Source organism: Ceratosolen solmsi, unplaced genomic scaffold (assembly GCF_000503995.2).
Source record: "Ceratosolen solmsi marchali unplaced genomic scaffold, CerSol_1.0 scaffold6, whole genome shotgun sequence".
In the NCBI taxonomy this organism is placed as follows: domain Eukaryota; kingdom Metazoa; phylum Arthropoda; class Insecta; order Hymenoptera; family Agaonidae; genus Ceratosolen; species Ceratosolen solmsi.
In genome coordinates, this window is record NW_011948414.1 from 3,211,898 (window position 1) to 3,228,895 (window position 16,998).

General features: G+C 30.1%; 3 protein-coding genes across 6 annotated transcripts in view; 2 read left to right on the forward strand and 1 right to left on the reverse strand.

Annotated features, from left to right (window-relative positions):
- The window catches only part of LOC105367833 (Ubiquitin specific protease 8), a 20,061-nt gene extending 16,692 nt beyond the window's left edge, over positions 1 to 3,369 (forward strand). For all 3 annotated transcript variants that reach the window (XM_011506651.1, XM_011506652.1, XM_011506653.1), the window contains 5 exons: positions 1,164 to 1,400; positions 1,606 to 1,710; positions 1,789 to 2,001; positions 2,354 to 2,700; positions 3,139 to 3,369. In XM_011506651.1, coding sequence (XP_011504953.1) covers positions 1,164 to 1,400; positions 1,606 to 1,710; positions 1,789 to 2,001; positions 2,354 to 2,700; positions 3,139 to 3,262 — 1,026 coding nt within the window. In that variant the 3' untranslated portion in view covers positions 3,263 to 3,369. The remainder of the gene's footprint in view (positions 1 to 1,163; positions 1,401 to 1,605; positions 1,711 to 1,788; positions 2,002 to 2,353; positions 2,701 to 3,138) is intronic.
- A 1,172-nt stretch (positions 3,370 to 4,541) lies between these two features.
- Coprox (oxygen-dependent coproporphyrinogen-III oxidase) lies at positions 4,542 to 7,601 on the reverse strand. 2 transcript variants are annotated; one of them, XM_011506654.1, is made up of 4 exons: positions 7,419 to 7,601; positions 6,459 to 6,547; positions 5,573 to 6,136; positions 4,542 to 5,422 (listed from the first exon to the last, which is right to left on the reverse strand). In XM_011506654.1, exons 3-4 carry the CDS (start codon positions 6,125 to 6,127, stop codon positions 4,811 to 4,813), a joined length of 1,167 nt encoding a protein of 388 aa, XP_011504956.1. In that variant the 5' UTR covers positions 6,128 to 6,136; positions 6,459 to 6,547; positions 7,419 to 7,601; the 3' UTR covers positions 4,542 to 4,810. The 2 variants fall into 2 exon arrangements, with proteins under 2 accessions (XP_011504956.1, XP_011504957.1); XM_011506655.1 differs by having other exon boundaries at positions 6,350 to 6,547.
- Positions 7,602 to 7,843: 242 nt separating this feature from the next.
- lqfR (clathrin interactor lqfR) overlaps positions 7,844 to 16,998 on the forward strand; it is a 13,480-nt gene continuing 4,325 nt past the window's right edge. Inside the window, exons 1-7 of the mRNA XM_011507364.1 lie at positions 7,844 to 8,192; positions 11,853 to 11,932; positions 12,034 to 12,155; positions 13,253 to 13,659; positions 16,006 to 16,089; positions 16,192 to 16,520; positions 16,880 to 16,995. Of these exons, the coding sequence (XP_011505666.1) occupies positions 8,152 to 8,192; positions 11,853 to 11,932; positions 12,034 to 12,155; positions 13,253 to 13,659; positions 16,006 to 16,089; positions 16,192 to 16,520; positions 16,880 to 16,995 (1,179 nt within the window). The 5' untranslated portion in view covers positions 7,844 to 8,151. The remainder of the gene's footprint in view (positions 8,193 to 11,852; positions 11,933 to 12,033; positions 12,156 to 13,252; positions 13,660 to 16,005; positions 16,090 to 16,191; positions 16,521 to 16,879; positions 16,996 to 16,998) is intronic.

Consider the following 16,998-nt stretch of genomic DNA (forward strand, 5'->3'; position numbering starts at 1 on the left):
AGGAATGTTTTGAAGTCTTAAATACAATTTTCATGACATTACTTGTCAGATATTTTATTGCCTTACTAAACGGAGTCTCTTATTCTCAAACAGACACAGTGCAATAAGTTTCATTTAAATATTTTTTTTATCATAATAGAAGTATGATCAAAGTTCTTTTAATATCGAGGAATTAGAAAATTGCCCAAATATTTACAATATTTTTAAAAATAAGTAAGTTTATGAAGAACATAGTAATTACGTAATTCATAATTGATCATAAAATGTCTTCATTTTCCAGCAAGCATTATCTTACACCAAAATATCAATAGATTACTGGCTTATAATTTTCATAAGGATAATAATTTTAATTTTTTTATTAATATATACAAATATAATGAAGTTTTTGTAGTGAATATTGATAAAAAAATTAGAACGTCGGTAATAAGATTCTTCAATCATAAGATCTTTAGTCTTTATTTAATATTTAAGGGATGATTTCTGATATCAATTATTATAAATATTGTGCAATCTGTTGGTTAACCTTATGTCGATATACAAGGAAAAATTTGTAGCGAAAGAAAGTACAATTTATTTACTGGATTCATTTATATTATATTTGTAGGTAAATTATTATACAGTGGATTATGGAGTGAAAGTATCTTAAGTGGCTTATGTTTTATGAAAATTTGTGTCGGCCTTTCTTCCATCTTAGAGAAATTGGTCGTATAAGTTTTTATTGCGACTAAATTTGTATTGTATCTTGTTTGCGGTAATGCAATCAGCTAAGATTATAAAAACTTTGTAGACACTTGCAGAAGACAATGATAATGTTTTAGCTATCGTACATGTTTTTTTTTTGCTTTTTTTTTGTTTTTTTTTTGTTTATTTTTTTTTATAAACAGTCATTAGTAAGAGCCATATCATAGAAAACTTAATGTATATGTAAATTAATTAATATACAAGTGCGTCTAATATACAAATATATTAAATTAGCATTGCGCGTAGAAACATCAAAGAATTTATTAAATCAAATATCATTTTTCAATTATGTTAATGTTAATGTTAGTTTATATTATAAGTTTGTAAATTATCAATTCATAATAGCGTCCAAAATTAAATGAAATTTTTTACTTGCTTATGCAAAAGAAAAGTTTTCTGAACATTATTATTTGCCTTTTCAGTGTCCAGGAATTACAGGATTGAAAAATCTCGGCAATTCATGCTACATGAATAGTATTATCCAATGCCTCAGTAACACGGCATATTTGGCACAATATTTCATCAACAATTCGTACATTAACGATCTTAACAAAAATACCGACAAAGGCGTTACAGGATACGTGGCCGAGGAAGTTGCTCAGGTTATAAAAGCATTATGGAGAGGGCAATTCAAAAGCATATCGCCACGTGATCTGAAGGTCTGTACAATGATTATTTAATAGTTGCGAGATAGACATATCGCGTTTAATAAATATCGATATTAATGATTTTTTTTTTTTTTTTTTAATTAATTGAAAGATTAATTACATTACGATGATGATATGAGCGGTCTGTTATTTTTGAATACATTTGTATGTTCGAAATATATTTAAGTACTGGCAATGTTTAACTTATTGTTTTTAGGTTGTAGTCGGGCAATATAAGCTACAATTTGAAAGCTTCGATCAACAAGATTCTCATGAATTCTTAATGTTTTTACTAGACTGGATGCACAATGACTTAAAACAGGTTTGTACATAATATATAAAAATGTAATCAATTAATCACGACATATGTAATAATGATAATAGTTTTTTTATTTTTTAGAAAAGTAAGGTTTCTTATGATCGACCATTATCTACTGCAGAAAAAGAATGGGAAAAATCCATGGATGGGCAAAGTTCCAAAATTTCAGAGCTATTTTTCGGACAATTAAGATCGACCATTGAATGCGTACATTGTAGCAAAAATAGTACAACGTTTGAAACTTTTAATAGCCTGACAATGTCCTTGCCAGGCTCAAGTAAATGTTCTTTAGATGTAAGTTGTTTACTTCCAAAAAGTTCAAAAGTCACGGTAAACTTTAAATGCGGGAAGATTTTACGTGCTTTTGTAGCATCCATTAAACATTAATTCAGTTAAATTCCTTTTGTAGTTTGAAATTTCAATATATAACGATTACCATTAATGATTATTTACAATTTGATAGTTTCACTCATTAAGTTCTGTGTGAATTAAAGAAAAATCTAAAGAAAGACTAAATATATGGATATTAAACATTTTTTACTCACAATTTCTTTCTTTCTTTCTTTTTTTTTTTTTATCAAATTAACCAAAACGAAAGAAATCACCAAGTGCGTCGATAAAAATAATAAGAATATGTAATTTTCAGGATTGTGTAAGAAAATTCGTGAGCAGTCAGAAGGTCTCGGGTTGGAAATGCCCAAATTGCAAAGTACCGCGGGAAGGGATGAAAAAATTCGAAATAGCAAAGCTACCACACATCATTGTTATTCATTTGAATCGTTTCGGGGATACAGGAGGATGGCTCGAGAAGAAAAACACGGCCGTTGAATTTCCACTTTGCAATTTCACTCTGAGAACGTATTTTTCACAAGACGATAACCATCTTAACAATTCTCAAGCCTCCAACTATAATCTCTACGCCATGTCAAATCATTATGGAACTATGGATGGTGGACACTACACAGCTTATTGCAAAAATAATACCCAAAATAAGTGAGTTCTTGCGTAATAAGAGAATTTACAATGTACATATCTGTGTACCATTAATTACAAGTTTTTCTTGTATTAAAAATATGCTGCATTATAACATTTGATTTCAAAATCTTGTATATATTAACAATTAAGTATAATAATACTAAAATTAATGATTTTTAAATTTATAAACGTACAAACACGCGCACATTTGAATTTATTCTTTAGTTTCATTCGTCTTTAGACTTTTTTTTTTTTTTTTTTTTAATCGAATGTGTAATACTTTGCATTACAATCAATCTTATCACAGATTAAAATTCTAATACACTAATACATATTTTTCAATTATTTTTCTACAAAACTTTTGGTACCTTATATTTTTAAATGTATTATGCATTTTTTGTTGCAACTTTGAAATCAATAACATTGACGATTACTACAATAATTAATTCGTTGCAGGTGGTATAAATACGACGACCATACAGTAACTGAAGTTCATCAGAATCAAGTTAAAAGTCAAAGTAATAGCGCATATCTGCTTTTCTATACATCGGTATCAGCTGAACCTTACTTGAATAGTTAGTAAGGACTCATATTAATGATTATTAAATGCAAGAACATTTGAGAGAAAAATGGACTAAGTTATCATATGAACAATCAGAGAATCCATAAAACTCAATGTACTTTTTTTTTATATACGAGCGCGCGTTAAAGAAACGATTATATAATTAACGCTATAAACTTTGAGCGGCATAAATATGTAATACCTGTAAGCGCTATTTATTTCAAAAAGCGATAGAAAATTTTAAATTTTTCATTTAAAATGGAAAATGCGTGTATGAATTTCCTTCACCTATGAACAAAGAAAGTGCGCTGTATGCATTTTAAGAGAGTAATAAGACGAAAATTATTCTATTCGTATCGAAGTGACTCAAAAATGAGAATAAATGAAAAGAAAAAAAAGGGGCCTTAGCAATTTGAATATACAACTATTATTGATTTCGCTTAGAATATCCTGAGAAAAGTTATATATGTATATATATATACACATACATACAATTTTGTTTCACAAGAATATTTCCAGAGTAGATTTTACCCTTTATACAATGTATATGTGGAACTTTAATTTAGTAAGCCACTAACAAAATACTTCTCTTTCTCATGTATAATTACACACACGCGCGCACGCACGCACGCACGCACGCACGCACGCATAAGTATATACATAGATACACGCGCGCATACACACACACACGCACGCACACACACACACACACATACATACATACATTTATGTGTAATTAATTTTCTTAGGATAATAAACTTAAAATTTGTATTAAGATATTTTAAAGAAAAATATAAAGTGAAAAAAAAATTTATTCAAATTTAACTCGAAACTTAATGAAAAAACATACAGCATATTGCGTGAAATGTGTGTACCCACGTATTTTAATTGAAAATGGAAATTACGTTGGTGCTTGTAATAATTTGTATATATGTAAATATTTATGATAATTGCCAAGATTAATTTTTGGGCAGCAAAAGAAACATTGTTAATTCTTCTTAAAAAGATAATGAAAACAATCGTTGCTTACAATTTACCTAGATAGATGATTGTCTATTGTTCAGTATTGCATTTATTTATAAAGATACAGCATTAAATTTAAAAAAAAAAAAAACTTTTGTACTGAACTATTATATAATAGAGTTTAAAAGTGTTATTTTTTGGTTATACAATTGGTTCCTGTTTAGAATTTAATGCTCGTGCACTTCTTAATTTTATCGCAAATTGTTGCAAATTGTAATTTGATATTTTATGCTATGTGCTAGATGCAATGCTATTTCATAATAAAAGTATAAAATTATAGTCAAATTAAAAATTTTATTATCATAAACATACATTTTTTAAAGTAACATTCCTCTGTCCCTCCTTATCACACGTGCATGCTCATTTGATGAGTAAATGTTATAAAAATAATTCATTTCAATTGTACTTACAATTTTCACATTTACTACTAAAATAGATTACTCTATTACCTAAAGTATATTGCCTCATTTCCATTAAGTATAATAAATGTTAAGTAATATAAAACTATTATTTCAGTTTTTAACTTTATATAATATCACAAATTTACGATTTAATTTCAAGCCAATTTTTAGGATTCCTTAGAACTTCGATTAATCTACCTTCCTTCGAATCTTCATCTGGTTGGTGCATATATTCCCATCTAGCTGTTAAAGGTAGAGACATGAGAATACTCTCGTATCTAGCACCAGGCGTGTAAAGGCCAAATTTTGTTCCCCTATCGTAAATTAAATTAAATTCAACGTATCTGCCCCTCCTCAACAATTGCCACTGACGTTCGGCATAGCCATAACCATCATTTTTGTGTTTTTCAACCAGTGGTATATAAGAAGGTATCACAGATTTGGCGCAGGACTCCACAAAATTATAAGCTTCTTGCTGGTCGGGTGTATCCAAATCATCAAAAAATATACCACCGATACCTCGTCTTTCGCCTCTATGAGGTATATTAAAGTAATCGTCGCACCACTTTTTAAACTTAGCGTAATAAGTTGGATCGTAGTTATTACAAGTCTCTTGTAAAGTACGATGAAAGTGTTTTGCATCCTCTTCATTCAAATAATACGGAGTTAGATCGGTGCCACCACCGAACCACCATTGTATCGAATTATTATTTACCACTTCAAAGTATCGATAATTAAAGTGGATTGTTGGAATCTGGATGATTTAATAATTAATACATTATTATTAATGTTAAATTAGTGCGCCTCTATCATGACAGATTATGCTTTTATATAAGTTAATAATATGATTCTTAAAAACTTTATTAGCTACAATTAGTATTTTATTGAGAAATAAAATTGATACCATTGGATTCCTAGGGTGAATAACTGCGCTAATGCCAGCCGCAAAGAAAGGTAAAGGCCCGTCATCCATATGTTTACCTCTAGCTCTCATCTGTTGTACAGCGCTCTGAGGTAGCGTGCCAGTAACCACGGAGGTATTTACACCAGCTTTTTCAAAAACTGTTCCGTCTTGTAAAATACAAGTTATACCTCCACCGCCCTCCTTCCTCAACCATCGATCGACTTTAAATTTCAAATTATCGTCTTCGAAAGATTCGAGCGATTTAACAAATTCTGCCTGAATTTTCATTATCATAAGTTCCATCTTTGATTTCATGTCATTTTGATGTTTTGTTAAATGCTCCAAACTCGTTATTGGTTCTGCCAGAAATTCTTGGGCATTTATATCTGACTTAGCAGCATAAACATTAAAATCGCATGTATTATAAACTGTAACGCCAGTGGCTACCAATGCTCCAACGCCAATATACTTTAATTTGTAAATACTCGATCTCTTCTTTTCGCTAATTATATACGTATGAAAATGCTTCCAGTTTCTCAAAACCTTAAATACCATTTTGAACCTCTGTAAAGTCACAATCACAAATTCCCTATACAAAATTCTTTTATTTTATAGATTTTATTTAACACGTATTAACGAAAAAGTGTCATTGCGTGACAAATTTAAATAACTATTTATAGAATATCTTTTAAGTTAACGGTGCGTTATTCATGCTACATAATATTAATATCGTATAATATTATTCCTGAATTTTATCAGTATGAAAAACGCCCTCACCCAAGTACATTAACTTTCCACATTTGCCAAATAAATCTTATTAGATTTTGGCGAGAAATCTGTTGAATTAGTCGGCGTTTCTAACTATTAATTCGTCTATTCAACTTACGTTTACTTGCTACCGGAAGTATCAAGATGTCTCTGTAACAATCATAATTGTCTGCTATGATAAATTGCAAGTATCATCTACGAGCGTATCTAGAAAAAGTATGTTTAAATAGTAAAATTATTAAATAGATTTTAATGGATAAAGTTACTATAATCGTTAAGATGAAGGCATTATAATTATAATTATTAATTACTACATCGTGAAGGCATTATACAAAAGAAAAAAAAACTCAAGTGACACTTGGATTGATAATGATTTGTAATTGCAATTGCATTTGTTTATCTAAGATTGTAATTATAAAATATACAAAATTGTAAAAAATTAAACGGATTATAAAATTATTTAATTTAAAATAAAAATTTTGTCGTTTGTTGTTAATTTTTAATTTTGTCAATAATATTTGCCAACTTTGACGTACGGTTTTTTTACATTTGCACCGACACGCTGACGAATAATAATTAAAACATGAAAAAAAATTACTCGAATATATTCCAAATATTCAAACATGAAAAAACTCAAAATTAATGATAAATACAAAAAAAAATGCCAATGCACTTGTATTAATCTTACCGAGACTTAAGTATATTATAGATTCGTTGATATGTGGATTGATGCACGGAGTGGTGACAAAAAGAGAGGGAGGAGGAGGAGGGGGGGGGGGACTTGATAAAACACGATTTCTTTTTCCGTCTTTCAATTCGATAAAATGCATCGGCGATAATGAGAGAAATATCTGTCGGCCTCTCGCGCCCGAACGCAAACACATGCGCTTTATCTTGCTTTAGGCACCCACACGAGAGATAGTGTAATACGTGCGCATATATATATATATATATATATATATATATATATGTATATACATGCGCGCGCGCGCGTGTGTCAAGGGGGGCGGCGATGGAGTGACAACGGAGGGAGATACACATAGATAGATAAATGCCGATAAGCAGTGTCGTTACATACTTATTCGTCCAGTAGTATTTGGCATCTGTGCGTACTGCATGCTGCTGTCGTGTCCGGAAAATCAGCGCCATTCACTGACAACGTGACTTCCCGTCACTCACGAATCACGAACTCCTGCCCTCCGTGCGGAAAATCGATAAACTCAAATCCCTCTTTACCTCTGCGGTCTGCTTGGACATTCTGCTTTTCAAAAGTTAATGAGATACTCATAGGCTTTTGTATAATTGCAAATGGCCAATTTGTCTTTGGGGAAAGCATAAGGGAGAGGGCGATACCAAGTAGCATGTTTCGTCTTAACCTAAAATCTCATACGACTATTCCATATGCAATTTCATATAGGCGGCAACTGGCAATGGTGTAATTAACTGTACAAGCGAGGAAACGAGTGATAGAGCGAGCGAGAGGGATAAAGAGGGAGGGAGGGAGAGAGAGAGAGAGAGAGAGGCATAAAAAGTGAGAGGTGACTTGAAATGTTGAGGTGTAGTAATATGGCCACCGAGTGTGTGAACTGATGACGTCCCTGGCAGCGCACTTCGAATCCTCTTTCTCGACGTTGTCGTCGTTGTCACCAACAACTTCGCCATATCCGTGTAGATGTGCTACGCCAGAACATCTGGTGTTGTGAAGCGGTCAAGTGCAGCCCAGTGCGCAACAGTGGCTGAGGAAATTTCGGCATTGCGCCCACGTACACGCGTTTCTTCGTACGATAGCCGAGATCGGCCTCGTTGCCAGGATGATGAACATGTGGAAAGTGCGCGAGCTCGTGGATAGGGCGTGAGTGGACTATTTTTCATTATATTTCTCGTCACTTTAAAGTCCACGGATTAGATAGCTCTTTGGCGGCGGCATGAGGGGGGGGGGGTTGGAAGGAAAAAAAAAGAAGAAAAAAATCTAACCTCAATTTCCGTGTACATACATGCAGCCGTGCACATACGTTATCGAGGTTGCCTCGTTTACGCATTGTTTCTGCACTTTACGATACGTTTATCCTTATGCCCGTGTAAAAATTAACGAAATATAAATATAAATTTGCAGAGTACTCGTGTATGTTTGGATTTGTTATGTAAAATTGTGATGTAATACACTCGAGAGAGTCGTATTTATGATGAATAGGTAATCTAGAGACGATAGTTTAATTAAGTATTCTGAAATCTTTCTTTATTTTTATTTGCGAGGCTTTACAGTAGCTATCTATATGCCTGTATTTTACAATGTTCTACTTTTCTTTGAATCTTTGATAGCCAGCGAATAGGCTTTTATCGGTTGGACTTTTCTTTTTTAAAGCCAATGACTCATTTTTTTCTTCTTCTTTTTTCATTTTATGTTTTCAAGGATCTCTGTTGTGGCTCCAATATCTATATCTGTAATCATTAAAGTAAATTTTCAATTCTTATGTCACAATTATGTTACATCTCGTTATAAATTATGCTTACAGATGTTAATTAATTATTACACACATATTGTAGAATTCCTTATTTTTATTTCATGGATTCAACAATTTTCAATCTTAATAATTATTTGACATTCTTATTATTTACTTATAGCTTGTATAATTTATTGTTATTAATTATAAAATATATCTAATATATTTACAATATGGACGTCTGCGCAATGTATGTAATGTAATGTAAATTCAAATCAATAGTAATATTTAATATTTAATGTAACATATATTGTTATTAATTTCATTGTAATTAGTTTAAATTATAATATCCAATACATAAAGTTAGAGTTATAAATATTTTTATTCTTTATATTTTGTTGTATCTCAATAGATTAAACTTTACGACACATAAAAGCTTTTAAATTTGAATTTTATAAGAAGAGTTATTATACCGGTTGGATTAATTTGATTAATGCTTGTTAGAAAATAATTGAACCTAATTCATGAATTATCAGATTGATTACATATTCTTTGATTTATTTTCACTCTGTTCGGGTCATGGTCAAATATATAATATTTCAATTGAATATCAATTGAGTGTGATACAGGTGTGATAGGTTGTATTGGTGAAATAAACTACAAACAGAAAACCAGTTTACAGTTTTAATAGGAAACTGACCTTTCGTATTGATACTGTCATGTATTTATATAGAAACAGATGTACCTCCTTTCTGTATTATGTATTGTTCATGATACGCTGAATTCATATTAATAATGGCATTTCTAAATTTCTCCACAAATACTCTTATACGGTTTGTAAGATATTATAATTACTTTCATATAATAGTTGAATTGCTACATTTATGTTTATAATTAAATATTAATTATTTTAATTTCGTAGCATATTTGGGATGCGAGTTGTTGCATTATTTCTCTTTTGTTCTGAGAATTAAATAAAACTATATTTATATAAAAAGTTATATATACATTAAGTTAAAAAACTAGTGTTAAAAAATGCATTATTTAATACGTGCTTATGTCAATATATACATGATTACATAACGATAAATGAGTTTTAAGTGTGAAAAAATACATATAAGTATTTACATACGACGATATTTGAAAAACTTCGATTCTCTTTCGATTCGGGTAGCATCGGAAGAACGAACGCAAATAAAATCGGAAAAATGATTGAGTGTTCACGTGTGTCATTAATTACTACATTCTCAAGCGCTAAAAATTAAAAAGCCCAAGATAATCATAATAATTATTGGTATATTATACATTTTTAACAATGTATACAAATACTATATAATATAGAAGAAAAAATAGAGAAAAAATTTATGTTTCAAGTATAATTTTATAAAAATGAGTTAATGCTGTAAGATTTCGGCAATGTATTTTCCTAAATTGAATTTCCTAATCAGGATATAAATAAAAGTTTGCATTTTATTTTCAAATATATCCGTTAATAATTTAATAACTCTTTAAAATACATCATTTTAATGTTACATAGTGAAGTATTTTTTATTACCGTTTATTTTTTGGGCCAATTAGATCTACAGTCGTGAGTTCATTCCTTGGAAGAAAAAAATTAAAGTTGAGTCTAATTTAAAACCCATAAATAATAAATAACGTAAGCTTTGAGTCATATTATAAAATTTATCATTTTTTTACGAAGCATTTTTCTGCAATATTGGAGGTAGAAAATAAATTAAAAATTGCTAAGTGTGATAAATATTAATGATAATTATTTATTTTATATATATTTTACGTGAAATTCTAATTCGCAATCTAACTTTTCATCTAGATTCTAAGTGTTTTAAATTTAAATACACAAATGAAGTAATAAATATCACGGCATACACAATAGCATTATGGATGTACTCACTTACTATTCATTAATCATTCCTAATGAAATTAATTTTTCTAAAATATTCAAACTTTCATTTGAATACTTTAATTTAACTTCCATTCGAATTAAATGAATCTATAACTTCGAAAGTCATTAAAAACTTATAAGGTCATTACTTGAAACCAATTATATATGCGTTAGTACCATATGTTACCGTTACCCTTATTCTGAACATTTTGCTTGAAAATTTTATATTATACATTCAATTTCATTTTTTTTTTTTTTTTTTTTTTTTTTTTTTTTTTTGTTAATAATTCCGATTTTTAAATTTCACATAATTAAGAAAAAAATATTGAGTTCTTAAGATTTAGAAATATACATCGTGTGACGTATTTTAGTATTATTTTACATTGTATATACTCATAGTTGATAAAAATGTTAAGACGCTTGAAATGAAGAATATTTAAACTGATTGAATATACGAAATCAATATACATTGTTTCAAAAATGAATTAAATGCGAAATATGTAACATATTATTCAACGTGATATTTTTATTATTTGTAATAAATAGTTATCTACTTGTATATTGAACAAAATTAGTTTGATAAAATTCATACATATATAACAAAACAAAAAATCATTCACAATTAATGGAAATTATAAATAAATTAAAATACCAATTTAATAAATCATAATGTTTATTCGGATTTTTAATTGCAGGTGACTACTCTGATCGGCAATGCTTATCACACAACGACTTTCGAAACGATAACTCTATAGACACAATTAATCTTTTTGTATCATTTATTTCTTTGAAATATATGATTTTAAATTCTAATATAAATATACGTAACTCTAAATAGCAAATTTTATGATACGTGTGTATATTTCTTACTTTCTCCGCATGTGCGCACGTAAAAGTTCATATGTAACATTTTATAGGTAGCAAAAAATCAAAGAAAATGATTATATTTCTTAAAAAATTTATTAAATTCATGCTCTACGTATATATATATATATATATATTAAGAGTGAGAGAGAGAGAGAGAGAGAATAAGTAATCCTTAATAGTATTTAATGATTATAAAACGGTTTGCTCATATTAACCAATAATACTCTAATAGTATAAATAAGTAAGAATTTTTTTATGTACTTGAACAAATTTTACGTAAATGTTTCGTTTTGAATTTTAGGACCAATGTCGTTATGAATTACACAGAGACGGAAGCGAAGGTGCGCGAAGCCACGAATGACGATGCATGGGGTCCGACAGGTAAGAAAGAATCGTCAGCTATTTTATTAAGCTGATTCGATTATTATTAAAGTGGAAATCTGGAAGATGAATTCAAGAAGAATACCTTTATCTTTTGTTAGGCGCCATGATGCAAGAGCTCACACAGGCGACCTTCACGTATGAGCAGTTCCCGGAAGTGATGTCGATGCTTTGGAAGAGATTGCTACAGGAAAATAAACGCAATTGGCGCCGTACATACAAAGTATGACTCCCCCCCCCCCCCCATCATCATACATTTATAGATATTTTTTGTAATTTTTATTGATACAGTTTAAATAAGATTTGGTTAGTAATTGTCGTTTAGAAATAACAAATTTTTTTTAAAGATAAGAAAAATGTACTGTGCAATTTCGATAACGGGGCATATATATATATATATATATATATATATATATATATATATATATATATATATATTTGCAAATTATAATATTGATAATTTTTAATTGCTATAAATTACATAAATAATCTGAAATAATTTGAAAACATAACTATGAATGGCATAAGTGCAAAGTTACAAGAAACCATAGATAACAAAATCACATTTTATATATTAGAAAATTTTTTAGATTATTTAAATATTTAAATTTTATAGATTAAAAAAAAAATCGATTTAATATGCCGAAGGCGATTAAAGTTAATTTCGACAGTTTTATTTGCGAGTGCATAAAGATTTTGTAAATACGATTAATTCCATATACCCTTGATGTAGATGACACATATAGAAAATACTTTTTTTCTAAATTAGATGCAAAATAACAAGTGTCAAAATCATAAAAATATGGAGAGATTAAAGCACACTTGGCAATCAGGTTTCATACAGTATAAATGAATAAATTATTCGATTTCTCTCGATATTATTATTTTGCAAATTGATCATTAGTAAAAGGATGAGGATAGCGAGTAGCCGTGCCGAAAAAGGCAGATCGAATATTTTTAGCATAACGACAAACAAAAAATACTAAATATATTAAATACATTTAGTGTATATATTGTATCTATATTGTTTAAATTCTCAGGGTTTTTTTCTTCTAGAGTATTATAACCAAAGTTTATGTAAAACATTTTAAATAATATATTATCAGTGTTAAAATTAATTATCAGTGGCAAAATATCGACTAGTAATTTATGCAGCGATAAATAATCGTAATTGTGTGGGGAGCATACTACTCGTCCGATTCGATGATGTGCGTGAATGAGAGAAGGAAAGATGAGAAAAGAAAAATGAATGAATAAAAAAGATGCGATGTAGGCATAGTTTCATACAAGCTCAACATCTCGAAAACCAATGTATTTCAGTCGCTACTCTTGCTCAATTACCTGGTGCGCAATGGTTCGGAACGCGTGGTGACCTCGTCGCGGGAGCACATCTACGATCTTCGTTCCTTGGAGAATTACACGTTCGTCGACGAGTTCGGTAAGGACCAGGGCATCAATATCAGGCATAAAGTGCGCGAGTTGATCGACTTCATCCAGGACGACGACAAGCTGCGGGAGGAGCGGAAAAAGGCCAAGAAGAACAAGGACAAGTACATCGGGATGTCGAGCAAAGCTATGGCGATGTGTGTGGGTAGCGGAGGAGGCGACAGGTGGATGGACAATCCAAAGTGGTCTAGTAATAAATCGAGTACGGGTACGAGCGGCGACGGCTACAACGATTGGGACAGGGAAAATAGACCCAAGGGATTCGAGGATGAAAACAATAGGTGAGACGAACTGGTGAATACCGGTATTTACTCGCGTGGCTGCATTTGAAATACATTTGCCAAATGCTCGACATAATTATTATCTTGCAACACAATTTCAGACTTGCATTTAATTCAATGTGACGTTAAATATATTCTTTGCCATTTCGATTAACGAACATTACGATAATCTATCAATAAATTTCCAAAAATTCCATGTATTGAACAAATTTCTATTGCAATATGAAGTGCATTAATATTTCATACATTCGACCAGTGCAATTAAAAACAAAAGTAAATAATAAAATAATAATAATAATAATAATAATAATAATAATAATAATAAAAAGATTTAAAAAAGTAAAATCACCCCGATTCTCTATTTTATAATAAGATATAACAACAAAATTAAAAAACAAAAAAAAAAGAAACTGGCTGGTGCAATGGACTTACCGTCGCACCTCAGTAAATCTTACGTTATACTTTTATTTCCCAAGATCTATTAATTGTTATATAAAACACCATTGTATACTTGAGCTACGGCTACCTCCTCAACTATTTTATATTCGAGAAAATTTTAATCGTGATTTGGCCGTCGTGCTTTCTTATAACTCAAAATTATTCTGAATTATATGGCTAAAATAGATTTTGTTAAATCGTCAATTATTAATTTTCAATGATAAATTTAAACAAACATCCTCATATATTCAAAGTAATTATTTGATGTATTACACGTTGCAACATATGGAAAATTAAACAATTTTTCTGTTATTTAATAAATACCAATTTACATATTAATTCACATTTATGTATTTTTTAAATTATTATTCTTGAAATTATTAATTTTCGTTATTTTTTTTTTTGAGTCATTTAAATAAAATAATACGTCATGGTTATTATTTAGAAATATCTCTATCAAGATTAAGTCTATCGAAAAATCGATCACGTCTATCGATAAATTAATTTCATTGGTTATAATTTATTTTTAATAATGAAATTCCATACTTTCAATCGGTATTCATGAATTCGCATTTCTAGTCTTTGAGTCTCAGTATGTAAATATGAAAATTATAAATAGCTTTGATAGTTTTAAATTTAATAAGTATATTGGCACTGCCTTACCCATCCTCTCAGTACGTAAGTCATTACTGATTACAAATAATTTTTATCTACGTTTATCAGATAAGATAAATTAATTTATTCTCTTTATCTTGTTTACCGAAACCTTTGAACCTTAATTAAATTCACTCGTTAAACAGTTTGAAACATTAATTTATATTTTTCGAGCATACGCGCATCAGGTATTGCATGAATAATGAATGGTATAATATAATACCCAACGACCAAGTAATTCGTTCTACGTTCAGCATACATTTGTTTCTTGAAAGCATACGATATCGATCATTTAAAATTACATTGTACCGTAAATAACAAAGATATGCTTTTTTTTTCTTTTAAATCTTTTATTAAAATCAATACCCTAATAAAATTTACGCGCTACCTGTGATTTTAAAATTATGTTGAATTTTGTTGACTAATGTAGTAAATGTTTGCCACTGTTGAAATTGAAAGAGTCATTGAATGTAAATAAAAATTCTAAACTTACGTCCAATCTAATTAAATTATTTTGATTTCGCGTCTTGAAAATTTTAACTACTTTAAATGGTTAATTAATTAATCAATCGCGCGCACAAAGACGACGACGACGACGACGACGACGACGACGACGACGACGACGACGACGACGATAAACGATATAATAATAAACACTTCAATAAGTAAATTTAATTAAAAAGTTTGTGATTTTTTTATTAGTGGTTGAAATTCTCAAACTCTATAATAAACTATAAATATACTTAAAATGCATTATTTGGTTAATATTTTTTAACGAAGCTACAACTTATTCAAGCTAAAACTCCGTAAGAGAAATGATGCTATAATAATTTTTATTAATTGTGAAAGTATTTTCATCACTGGTCTTGGGCTATTTGCTAATATTATGAAATTATATTTAAAAAGATTATTCATTATAGAAATTGACCTATCGAAATTAGACCGATTAAGAGGATATAACGATGAACTTTTTATCGGAAATACATAAAGTAAAAACCAATTGAATCAATGGATTTAACGACTATATTTTACTATAGGAAGAATAAAAATTTTTATTAAACTGTTGTCGATTTTTCAGAAAGAAATAAAGTTTTTTTTTTGGATAAATATAGAAAATAACAGATGAATAAGAATTAAATTTAATGGACTTGACATATATATATATATATATATATATATATATATATATATATATATATATATAATCGATGAACGATGGAAACTTTTATAATTTATTAATTGTTCTCTAAATAGCATAACCATATCGAAACATTCCATGAGAAGTGAAATACCTCAAAGTCTCCTCATATTCAAAATGATTCAAAATGTATTCAAAACGTAAGATTCATAATGTATGAGGTATCGTATTACCTAGCGTTCGATTAAAAATAATCGAATAAATAATTGAATAAATAATCGACTTGAAATATGGACTTTCAGCGACGACGGCGATCGGGAAGACTCGGACAATGAGGCGCACACGAGCTCGAAGAAAAATTCCGGTAGTGGAGTAGGCGAGAGACGCGAATACAGAGACGCGATGGACAGCATCGAGAGGGTCAGCAAACCCACGACGTCCGTCGCTTCAACGAATAATTCCTCGCCCACGAGAGTGCCGAGAATCATCAAAAAAGTCGATCTCGGGGCCGCGGCCAACTATGGCAAGGACCAAGTGAGCTCGTCGCCGAGTCAGCTGCAGCCGACGAGCAGAAATAAGAACGATATATTCAATGATATTTTCGACACGCAAAACGACAATAATATCACAGGTTAGAGGGGGATAATTCGTAGACGTTGAGCGAGCAAAATTGTGAAAACTTCGTGTCGTGTTAATTACGCCTATCTCGGGGCTTATCGGCAGACCGATTTCTCTTCTTCTTTCTTTCTTCTTTTATTTATTCTTTACGTACTTTAAAAGCATTTCGTTACCCTAACTCCTCTCTTTTACATTTTCACTCTTCGCTCCAACAGCTCCAACAAATGCACGATTAAATATGGAAATGAAATGTTTTCAAAGTGTGTGTGTGTGTTTTTTTTTTTTTTTTTTTTTTTAATATTATTATGGTTGTTATTGGTTGACGTGGTTTTCATCCGATGCTAACGAAGCCTTGCTTATTATCTCTAAAAGTCTCGAGCAAATGGCCCGCGGATAACAACGAGGACGATGACTTCAATCCCCGGGCGGAAAATTATGCGCCTCTACCCAGTGGCCAGAACGTCTCGGATTTCGGGGACTTCACCTCGGCA

Bases quoted from the DNA above. Each gene is read 5' to 3' on its own strand.
- Coprox (XM_011506654.1), bottom strand. From the start codon at position 6,127: ATGGTATTTAAGGTTTTGAGAAACTGGAAGCATTTTCATACGTATATA. The intron at 5,423-5,572 runs GTATCAATTTTA...TAAATCATCCAG, and splicing joins TTCACCCTAGGAATCCAATG to ATTCCAACAATCCACTTTAA.